Below are 11,698 nucleotides of genomic sequence, written 5' to 3'. Positions count from 1 at the left end.
TGTTCTAGTTTTGATTGTTTGAGGAACCTCCATTTCCACAGTGGCTATACTAACTTACAGTCCCACCAATAGTGTTCCCTTTTCTCCATACCTCCCCAAGTGTTGTCTCTTGTCTTTTTGATCACAGCTATCCAAACAGCATTGAAGCAGTACCCCATTGTAGTTGTAACTTGCACTTCCCTGATGGTCAGTGATGTTGAGTATCATGTACCCATTGGACTTTGGTATGTCTTCTTTTAAAACATCTTTCTAGATCCTTTGCCCATTTTAAAAAAGACTTTATTTTTATTTATTTGAAAGAGCTACAGAGAGAGAGAGAGAGAGAGAGAGAGCAAGATCTTTCATCTACTGGTTTACTCTCCAAATGGCCACAATGGCTGAGACTAGGCCAAGCCGAAGCCAAGAGTCAGGAGCTTCTTCAGGGTCTCCAACCTGAGTGCACTTGGGTCATCTGCTGCTGCTTTCCCAGGTTCATTAGCAGACAGCTAGATTGGAAGTGGAGCCTCAGGAACAGGACCCAGAGCCCATATGGGATGCCAGCGCTGTGGACAGCAGCTTTACCTGGGCCACAGCACTGCCTTTGCCCATTTAAAAATCATATTATTGTTATTATTATGTGCTATTGAGTTGTATGAATATTTTGGATGTTAATTCCTTAACACATGTAGGGCTCACATCAATCTTCTCCCAGTCCATAGGTCGCCTTCTCATTTTGTTGGTGGTTTCCCTTCCCATGCAGAAGCTTTTTAGTTTGATTCAGTCCACTTGTTTGTTTTGCTTTTGGTGCCTGAACTTAGGGGGATCGTTCTTTTCTAGCCTGTTCAAAGTGCTGGGGTAAAGCTGAAATTTAGTAATTTGTCCATTCATTCAAATCAGCGATTGGACCGCACCCAAGTGCCAGGAACTGCCTGAGGCACTGGGGATCGGGAGGGCAGACTGCTCTCCCTCTCAGAGAGCTCTTCTCAGAGTGAAGAAACACAGGCAGGAAATGAGCAAATGAGAGCGATTTCAGCTAATGAGAAGGGCGAGGAAAAAAATAAAACAGAGGGAGATGCAATGATGATGCCATTGTAGGGGCTACTTTAGATTCCAGTTGGATCTTGAAATGAGGAATTGAGGCTAATGATGCTACACATGTGGAGCGATTTACAGTTTACAAATGCAAAGAGGCTGGCAGCAAAGGTCTTCTACTCTGACTTTTCAGATGAGAAACCAAGGTTCAGTGAGATTAAGACACATACTCAAGGCACCAGGAATGGCAGCTCCCAGTTCTGGCTCCATGCCTGCCTTCATTTCCAGGACCAAAGTTTTTCTCACACTGTGCAGTAATGTGGAATGTGGGGTGGGTGGGTGGGTGGTGGTGGTGGTAACAATGGTGCGTGGGATGGGAGAATCAGCCACAGCTAGGCGGGAAAGGCAAGAAACACGTGCCAACGCAGGAAGAGCCCACAAGGGGGCAAGGAGGGTGCCAGCTCCCCCTAAGGTCATGGGTAGGATCCAGAGGGCTGCAACTTCCCCAGGAACGCATCTGTCCGCACCCTGCTCTGCCTGCACCACTGTTCTCAGCCTCCTCCCCAGGCTCGGGGGAGCTGTGGGTCACATGTGGTTTCCATCACCGCATTTATCTGCCTCGTTGTCATCGCACTTGGAAGATGACCGAATCCTCTTTCCCATCCCAGGCCTCCCCAGACTGTGCAGGGTGCACAAGTCAAATCTGGACAGGCTGCCTCATCTCTCACAGGTTAGAAACAGGGAGAGGTTTCAGGAATGTACAGTGATGTACCACCCACACCCCTTCCCCCTTTATTAAAACAAATCTGAAACAACAGATGCGGAAATGTTTCCACTGTACCATTTCACCCTGCCTGGTTACAACCCTGCCTTCATTCACACCCAGCTGGGTGATCTTTTCTTTCTTTTTTTTTGTGGCCTCAGGCAAGTAGGGTTCTTCCCTCCCAGTCCCTCCCATAATAAACAATCACTAAACAGCTTGCTGCTCTAGGCAACTGTGTGTCCAGCTTGGCCAGGCCCCAGGACTTGAGGGTGGGAGGTGTTCTCAGCCTGTGAGGCCAGAGAGCTGGGCTTGGCCCACAGATTCTGCTAGGCACCTAGCACTTTGCGGGGGGAGGGGGGGGGGGTAGTGGCCTTTTAGAGGGGCTGGGACCTTGGAAGTCAACTTAATGAGGAACCCACCATCTCCTACTGACTGTAATTAGGATCATTCTCTGCTTCGAGTTTCCCGCCACAGCTGGGCTGGTTGGCAGTTCTACTGGTCACCCATCCTTAAGAGACATCTTTTTAAAACTACCATCACACCCATCACAAAGAGAGAAACAGCATCGCTCTTAGGGTAGGACAAGCTGAAGTTAACCAGTTTCCTCAGCTATCAGAAAATGTCTGTGGGCATTGTGACTGAATCTCTCAGCAGCTTTCCTGGGCTGCAGACAGGGGGGTGCTAGGAGTGGGGGGAGGACAGGTGTTCCCCACAGAGGCACGCAGGCAGCAGTGTAATCATTCTTTATTCCTGGGGACTGCGGTGTCGCCTTAGGAAAGAAGAAAAAAGAGAGATGGGCTACGTAGAGGAACAGGGATGCGGATTCCACGCTTTGTAAGAAATACTCAGATACTGGGCCTCGGCGGCTCGCAGGTGGGTTGGCTGTCTCCGAAGTCTTCCCCTCCTTCCCCGCCCCTCGGGCGCTCTCCCACTGCCCCATTTCCAAGGAACCTGCACCTTCTCCGCCTCCCCGCTCTGGGAGGCGTTCCAGGAGGCGCCGGGAGCGCCCGGGGCAGCCGAGCCGAGCGAGGCGAGCCGCGCGGGCCCCGGCCGGTCCCGCCTTCGCCGCGTCTCCGCGGGCACCTTCGGGCGGCGCCACTTCCCGGCTGGGCACCGCCGGGTCTCGGGGCCTGCGCGCGCCGAGGCGCCGCGGGGCGCTCGCCCGGGGCCGCCCCGCGCTCGGGACGCCCGGCTCTCCCCGCGAGGGGCACCCGCGCGGCCCCACGGTCGCCGGCGCCGCGGCCGCGGCCGGGGGGTTATGAATGGGCGCAGCGGAAGCACCGCCCCCCCCGGACGTGACGCTCGGCCAATGGCAGCGCGGTCTGCGTGGATGGATGAGGTCAGCGCTGTCGTGTCGGGAATGGAATGTGTAAGTGTAACATTCAGAACCGGGTAACACTCGGCGACCGAACGCGGCGGTCGGCGGCGATCGCGCGGGGGCCTGCGAAGCGCCGCTCGGGGCCGGCTCTGCCCGCGGGGAGGACGCGCCGCCGCCGTCGCCGCCGCCGTCGCCGCCGCCCAGCGCCGCCCGCAGCCGCCGCCCGCCCGCCCGCCGGGCCGCCGCGAGTGCCGGGGCCGGCCCCGCGAGCGCAGAGTAAACACCGGCGGAGTCGCTGCAGGAGGGAAGACAGAGAGATGCAGGGATTTGTGAGGTTACGGCGCCCCAGCTGCAGGATGCACTAGCCGGCCCGGGAGCCCCGGAGCGGCCGCCTTGTGGGGAGCGGAGCGCTGTGCACACGGGAGTGTGGATGAGTTGAAGTTGCTTTCCCGGGGGCTCGCCTTCCACGCCGCGGAGAGCGATCGGAGGGAGAGGCGAGGCGACCACTTCGGCTTGCCGCGGATCGGGCGCCGGGAGCGTTTGCTTTTTTTTTTTTTTTTTTTTCGCCCCTCGCTTTTCTTTTTTCCTCCGTCTTGTTGCATGCACGAGAATTGCAGTCCGCTGCTCGCCCGCCCTGGGTGCGAGGTATTCCGCCCCGCCGTCTCCCGTGCATTGTGCGACCCGAAGATGAAAGACCGAAGGGGAGAAAGTTAAGGAAATCGCCCACATGCGCTGGATCAGTCCACGGCTTGGGGAAAGGCATCCAGAGAAGGTGGGAGCGGAGAGTTTGAAGTCTTTACAGGCGGGAAGATGGCGGACTGGAGCTGAAAGTGTTGATTGGGAAACTTGGGTGATTCTTGTGTTTATTTACAATCCTCGTGACCCAGGCAGGACACATGCAGGCCAAAAAACGCTATTTCATCCTGCTCTCAGCTGGCTCTTGTCTCGCCCTTTTGTTTTATTTCGGAGGCTTGCAGTTTAGGGCATCGAGGAGCCACAGCCGGAGAGAGGAGCGCAGCGGTCGGAATGGCTTGCACCAGCCCGGTCCGGATCATTTCTGGCCCCGCTTTCCGGACGCGCTGCGCCCCTTCGTTCCCTGGGAGCAGTTGGAGAACGAGGATTCCAGCGTGCACCTCTCCCCCCGGCAGAAGCGAGACGCCAACTCGAGCATCTACAGAGGCAAGAAGTGCCGCATGGAGTCCTGCTTCGATTTCACCCTTTGCAAGAAAAACGGCTTCAAAGTGTACGTCTACCCGCAGCAGAAGGGGGAGAAAATCGCCGAAAGTTACCAAAACATCCTAGCGGCCATCGAGGGCTCCAGGTTCTACACCTCGGATCCCAGCCAGGCGTGCCTCTTTGTCCTGAGTCTGGATACTTTAGACAGAGACCAGTTGTCACCTCAGTATGTGCACAACCTGAGATCCAAAGTGCAGAGTCTCCACTTGTGGAACAATGGTAGGAATCACTTAATTTTTAATTTATATTCCGGCACTTGGCCCGACTACACCGAGGACGTGGGGTTTGACATCGGCCAGGCGATGCTGGCCAAGGCCAGCATCAGCACCGAAAACTTCCGACCCAACTTTGATGTCTCCATTCCCCTGTTTTCCAAGGATCACCCCAGGACAGGAGGGGAGAGGGGGTTTTTGAAGTTTAACACCATCCCTCCTCTCCGGAAGTACATGCTGGTCTTCAAGGGGAAGAGATACCTGACAGGGATAGGTTCAGACACCAGGAATGCCTTATATCACGTCCACAACGGGGAGGACGTCCTGCTCCTCACCACCTGCAAGCATGGCAAAGACTGGCAAAAGCACAAGGATTCTCGCTGTGACAGAGACAACACCGAGTATGAGAAGTAAGTGGCCCTGCCCAGGCTGGGCCAGGTGTGAGGTTGGGGGTGGGAGTGAGGACCCAGAGCCCCTCATGGGTTCTGTGCCTTCCCGCTCGGAGCCCGGGACCAAGCAGCCTGGTTCAGGTGTGGGTAGCTCGGAGATGAGCGCCGGGAGTTTGAGCTCCTGGGGCACGCTGCACAGCCTGGTTCCGGTGCCCAGGAGCTGACAGTTTTCCCCTCTTGTCTAGGAGGCCTGCGAGGCAGGGTCCTGTCTCCTGTGCCGGGTGGGGGTTTGCCCCAAGTTTGGAAACCATGCTTCCCCTGTGGCCCTGGGACGTGGGGTCTGGGGCGATGTCCAGATCCCAGCGAAGGCATGTGTCTACCCCCTGACCAAGACCCTCCCCCAGGTGGATGCTTTGTGTGTGTTTCTCAGGAGCGGGAGTGCCTGCTTCTCCTGGAGTTTCTCAGCCACACACTGTCCTCTTTCCATGAACCTCCAATGCCTGGTAGTGGTGGAAGGTGTTTTAATTTCAGCTCCCAAACTTGTGTGCCCATCTGCTTCCTCCCCCGTGGCCTTGACTTTCATGAAGGGGAACTGTGAGCTTGTTGGGGCCTGTGGCCTTGGATTCCTTGGGTTGTTGGTTCATTCATTCATTCATTCATTCATAGATGAATATCCAATGTCTTTCTTAGGAGAAACTGTTTTTTTAAAAAATTGGGGCTCTGTCCCACAGCTGTAAACTCTGGCTACTAATTTAGATTTCCTTTTCTCCTTTGTCTTTATCTATTTGCATATAAATCGCAGACTGCTACCCTTTGAATGGGTGTGAGATACCTCCTACCCTCTGTAGTGAGGCAAGTTTTGTCTAGTTGCTAAGTAACTGAGTTGGTTACTTTGTAGCCCTTTTGAGTCTTCCTCTTCCTTCCCGGTGACACCAACTGACACACTGGATTTGGGGTCAAAGCCAGAGTCTACAAATCAGCTTTAACCTGAGCTTGGTGGGTTAGTTTCCTGGTGGCTGGGGCTGGCACCCCAGACTCTCACTTAGATCTGGCTGGGAAAGAGTTAGTGAGCTCCTACAGTGCATTTCCACGTTACGCCAGCTAAAAACCAGAGCAGCCTTGTGCTGCCCAGGGAAGGCAGGGGAACCTCTCAGCTGAGCGTAAGAGGAACTGGCAGAGGTTGGCAGATTTTGCAATTGATTCATGAAATGCAGAATAGGGAAATACTCTACAAACCTGATTGGAACAGGAAGGGGCTACGGTGGGAAAGCGGTGCTGAACAGAAGGGTTTGATTGTTGGCTGTGGACTTCCTCAGACACCCTGGCCTCTGTGGGAGTGGCTGGAAGGGAAATTAAAGTCTTTCCATACTTGATTATAGAGAGGGCAGGAGAAAGTCCCCAATCCCCAACACCTTGTGCTTTTCAAGCTCAAGAAGAGCCCGAGGTGAGACTCTATTAGGAATCCATGTTTGACTCCTGTTCCCGGGCAGTTATGTGTGAATGTGGGGCGCAGTTGCAATGAATTTAATTTTCTTAACAAAAGAAACTTCAGCTACGCTTGGAAATGAACTGCTTTGTTTATGCAGCACTTACATTGACCTGTTCCTGTGGGGGCTTGTAAGAAAGAAATGCTAGTAGCCTTTCAGGAATTTCTTTGTCTGGTTTTTGGTGAAGGAACTGGAGAGGAAGTCTAGCCTTACTATGTCTTCCCAAGTGTCTCACTGAATTTTGTAGAAGGCTCCTGGTGTTCTTCTTCCTTGTCTAAAGGAGCTGCAGCCGACATTCCGCTTTAGGAAATTTGAATTTTTTATTTATTTGAGAAAAGCCCTCAGTCCAATCCAACAATTAAATCTTCTTTTCCCTCTTATTCCCAAAGTAAGTATGAAATCACATTTTCTGCTGAATGGAAGCTTTTTTTTTTTCCCCCTGAGATTAGCAATGAAGAAAGGTGGGGTTGATTTCCTTGAAACTTTAGTCACTGCAAATTAAATTTAACTAATTTTTGACTCCTTTGTGATTGGGTCAATAAATTGGGTACCCACACCATTGTTTTGATTTGTGTTTAAAGACCACATGCGGTCGGGACCCTGGGATTGAGTCTCATCTCAAAAGTGGCAGTGAGTAGGAGAGTTAGTTTGCTCTTTTTCCCAAGCTGGGGTTCCTGCAGCAGGGTCACGTCTGGGTTTTCTTTCTCTTCTCCTCCTGCATCCCTTGCAGCCCTACTGTTGCTCAATGAGACAGGATGCACAGTGGGTGTATTTGCTAGCTGGGTGTTCCTGCAGTTGTGACCTGTTACTCTCATTAGGGTGTCAGAGCTCTTTATGTTAGAGAAATGGTGCTTGCAAGCATCATCACCTTTGATTTTTGACTTTGGGACAAACGAAGTGCAGCCGAAACTCTGAAATGCGGAAGAAACACACTAGCAGAACCAGCAATGTGCACTGTGCTCTGGAGTAAGAGCTACAGCTGCACTGCTAATACTGTTGCTTCCTAGAAGATGATCTTACCTGTGGGAGATGCACAGCTTCTCCAATCAAATGCAGGTGTCTCCAAGGCTTATGAGGAAGGTGGCCCTGGGGTCAGGCATATAGAATGGTCTGTGTAGGTTTTCTCCACATACCGACGCATCACGTGACTTTAGCTTCATCAGCTTGGACGTTAGGTTAGGCTTGTGGAGAGGGCGACAGCTTCAGAGGTGTTCCAAGCGCTCGTTTGGTGACAGCTTGTAAAAACACAATCAGTTTTCTTCGACCTCTCTCCTTTATTAGCAAATGCCTATGAAGAGGCTGCAATTTAATTTGCTCCCCTAAGTAACCACATTTAAGTTTGCTTTGAATTTATGGGATCTGATAATTACATTGAAAATGTGTGCTATTATGGCCAAGTGAGGATACCACAGAATATATATATATAGATATAGATGTATCAATTAAGAACTTAGTTATTATTATTATTATTTTTTTTGACAGGCAGAGTGGATAGTGAGAGAGAGAGACAGAGAGAAAGGTCTTCCTTTTGCCATTGGTTCACCCTCCAGTGGCTGCCACGGCTGGCGCACTGCGCTGATCCAAAGGCAGGAGCCAGGTGCTTCTCCTGGTCTCCCATGGGGTGCAGGGCCCAAGCACTTGGGCCATCCTCCACTGCACTCCCTGGCCACAGCAGAGAGCTGGGCTGGAAGAGGGGCAACCAGGACAGAATCCGGCACCCCGACCGGGACTAGAACCCGGTGTGCCGGCGCCACTAGGTGGAGGATTAGCCTATTGAGCCGCGGCGCCGGCCAAGAACTTAGTTATTTTTAGTGACTGTAGCACTATTGCTGATGAAGACTTATTGCTAATTGGTCAACAAGAGCTACATAGAATGAACAGAAATACTTTTCTCTTGGAACAGAGAGAAAATGAATTTCTCTTGCACTTCTTGACCCAGACTTTCAGGATTATATTAAAACATCCATTTTTATGACACCCATAATTAATTTCCATCAGTAACATGTTTTAACAGATGTAGATGACACCAGCTAAAATGTCGCTGCAGTGATTAGATGATTTGTAACGAGGCTTTAGGGAAATTCTTCCTGTTTTTCATCTTCTGAGCTTCTTAGGCATCTTTACAGAATTGCTGTATTTTTGTATGAACTTCACAGTTCAAATCCCTCCAGAGGGCATGATTGCGAAACTTCAAATTTGACTATCTGAAACTAGACGAGAGAGAGGGAAACGAAAGGTGGTTTCTATCTTTGACCCCTCCAAGGAAAGCAGTGGTGAACATTTTAAGTAGCTTTGCTGGGAACAGGCAAGATTCTGTGCGGGTCTTTTTGACTTCTCCCTTTTCCTGTGTGTGCTGCCGCCGTACCTCACAGCCCTGGTATCTTTGAGAGTCTCGAAAGCAAGTGATCATTCAGCTTCCAGCATCCTTGTTTTACGGGAGTACAAACTGGGGGCCAGGATGTGTTTCTGCTGAAGGTCACAAAACTAGTCAGTGGGGCCGGCGCTGTGGCTCAGTGGGTTAATGCCTTGGCCTGAAGTGCCAGCATCTGATACGGGCGCTGGTTCTAGTCCCAGCTGCTCCTCTTCCGATCCCGCTCTCTGCTATGGCCTGGGAAAGCAGTGGAGGGTGGCCCAAGTCCTTGGGCCCCTGCACCCACGTGGGAAACCTGGAGGAAGCTCCTGGCTTTGGATCAGTGCAGCTTCGGCCGCTGCGGCCAATTGGGGAGTGAATCATCGGATGGAAGATCTCTCTCTGCCTCTCCTCTCTCTGTGTAACTCCGACTTTCAAATATATAAATAAATAAATATAAAAAAAAACAAAACTGGTCCGTGACAGGTTGCCCTAGAATACAGACCTCCCGAATTTTTCCTTGACCAACATTCTCCAGTTTCCAGCACTGTGCACCCTTGGAAGCTCTCTACCCTCTAGGCCATCGTCATGGGTGGCTTCTCAGGGGCTTTCTTGTGAAATCCTCTGGGAACCTGATGAAAACCTGGGGGGACTTTGTCAGTACAACACCACCACCAACTCATACACAATTTGCCCTGTGGTTTTGGGGCCTGATAGACATTTCCTGCCAAGGGCATCTTCAGCAGATTCGGGAACTCTTGTTCTGGGGCTTCCACTTTGCCTTGATTGCTGGCTGTGGTGGGTAGGACCCTGGAGCTGTTTAGTCTGAGAGGAGGTTCTGGAACTTTCTGTGTGACCCTAAGGGGTTTAGGGGATGGGCTGGGGTGAATCCACTGAACGGTAACTTGGATTCGGATGCATTCATAGCAGAAAGAAAATGTGCACAAGACAATAGGAATGTTAAGTGACTTTTTTTTTTTTTAACCCCCAGAATCCCAACTATTTTAACAGAAACCTCAGCAAGTCCATCTCCAGCAGTGAACCTTAGGTGCATATTTTCCTTTTCCATAATGACAGGTGGCAATTGAGATTCTTAGATTTTCAGTGTAAAACATTAATGGCTTTCTCCCACAGGTGTGCCACAGCACAAAAGCGTTTCTCAAATAAGCCATATGAGCATAGTCGAAAAATAAACGTTAAGGCCAGCCCTCCGCAAAATGGTGAAGTTGGCAAGTGCGTCTGTGACCCTAAGGTTCGAGTTTTCTCTGCGCTCCTCTTTCTCACCTCTATCTGAACCTGTTTTCTGAAGCACACCTGAGAGCCCCATTCACGAGGACTCCCTGAAGAAAGGCTGAGGTGTTTGTGCTACATCTGGGGACAGTTGTATTTTGACTGAGTCCAGTCTAGCAAATGATGATTTTCATTGGAATCTATGACCTAAGCTAGAGGCCTGCAGGATTTCATCCTACAGATCATGACTTTTTACTGTGGCTTGGCCAGGCCTGCTTGCCTGAGACAGCAGCTTCGGGCTGTACAGAACTGGCAGAAAGAGAGATGCCATACACTCAGGTGGTGATTGCTCTTTTGCCCAGAAAGCTTGAAGATGGGCCTTTCCAGAACACAGTGCTACACCCTGCTGGTAAAGACCTTGTGTATGCCAACCTCACACCACAGGATGTGCCTAGTAGGGCCTGGCTGCTTTGCTCATAACCATCTTCAAAGGCAGAGTTACAGAGAGAGGGAGAGACAGAGAGAGAGAGAGAGATCTTCCATCCTCTGGTTCACTCCCCAACTAGCTGCAATGACCAGGCTGCACTGGGCTGAACCCAGCAGCCAGAAGCTTTCTTTGGATCTCTCACAGGGGTACAGGGACCCAAGGATTTGGGCCATCCTCCACTGCTTTCCCAGGTGCATTAGCAGGAAGCTGGATTATAAGTGGAGCAGCTGGGACTCAAACCAGCAGCCACGTGGGATGCTAGCACTGCAGGTTGTGGCTTTAACCTGTGCCACAGCACCAACCCCAAGTCAGGCTTTTTGACCAGTGACTAAACTTAGGCCAATAGTGAGGTGGTTGGCCTGAGGCTACACAGCTTGTGAGTGGCTGAGCATGGGCCACAACTCAGGTTTCCAGGGTCCTAGTGCCCAGTTGATTCTACTGAGGTCTACTGCTCCTTTACTTAGTAGCCCAGAGAATTCAGAGTGAACCAGGCAAGGCAAAGTGGTCTTCAGATACTGCAGTCTCCTGAATTTGTTTCATATTCAAGTGTAAACTTGAAGTCTCATGTTTCCGAGAGCTACATGGCTTGCTGTATTGACTTTGAAGCTCCTCCACCTTGACCAAGGTCCTGTAATAAACAGGAACTCCCTGCCAACTGGGAGATTTATACAGTGCCTGTTATTTGCATTTACCCTACTAGCTCACCTAAGCCTTTCAACCACAGAATGAGGTGTGTTCATTTTACAGATGAGAATATAGGCCCTGGGAGGATCAGGTAACCAGCTCAACATCTAGTGAGTAAACTGCTCTAGCCAGAGGTCTCACATTCCAAACTCCCTCTTTTTCTTAAAGAATGAAACAAAATTTCGACCTATTTCCAAGACAGTTTTCAACAAGTTGAGGTGAGTCAGATGTTTGTGTATCAGATCTTTTATTTCTTAGTCCTTTCCTTTATCAGCGTGTTCCTACAGGAAAATACACAGCCCAGCAATGTGATAGAGATGACCTCTCATTCTGACATTTCAGCATTGAGCTCCTGAAACTCTTCCATCCTGGACGCCTTGTGACTTTGTCCGTGTGGATTCAACTTTCAACTTTCCCTTCTGTCCTAGAGCTCTTGTGGGTAAACTGAGGAAGCTCATGAGCAATCCTTGGGCGTCCCCTTTGCCCTCACCAATAGCACCCAGCAGGGTTTTCTCTCTGTGGTTGTAAATA

The 11,698-nt window shown here is 51.0% G+C and overlaps 1 protein-coding gene across 2 annotated transcripts in view; it reads left to right on the top strand.

Annotated features, from left to right (window-relative positions):
- The first annotated feature begins 3,021 nt into the window (after positions 1 to 3,021).
- EXT1 (exostosin glycosyltransferase 1) overlaps positions 3,022 to 11,698 on the top strand; it is a 309,087-nt gene continuing 300,410 nt past the window's right edge. The window contains exon 1 of one of the 2 annotated variants that reach the window (XM_089335608.1): positions 3,022 to 3,143. In XM_089335608.1, coding sequence (XP_089191734.1) covers positions 3,037 to 3,143 — 107 coding nt within the window. In that variant the 5' untranslated portion in view covers positions 3,022 to 3,036. Of the gene's footprint in view, positions 3,144 to 3,988; positions 4,951 to 11,698 lie in introns of those variants that run through there. The other variant, XM_002710745.6, reaches the window with a different exon arrangement.

The sequence above is a fragment of the Oryctolagus cuniculus genome, chromosome 6 (assembly GCF_051225735.1).
Source record: "Oryctolagus cuniculus isolate XC-2025 breed Fujian yellow rabbit chromosome 6, ASM5122573v1, whole genome shotgun sequence".
Lineage (NCBI taxonomy): Eukaryota > Metazoa > Chordata > Mammalia > Lagomorpha > Leporidae > Oryctolagus > Oryctolagus cuniculus.
This window is presented reverse-complemented; position numbering and strand designations above follow the sequence as displayed.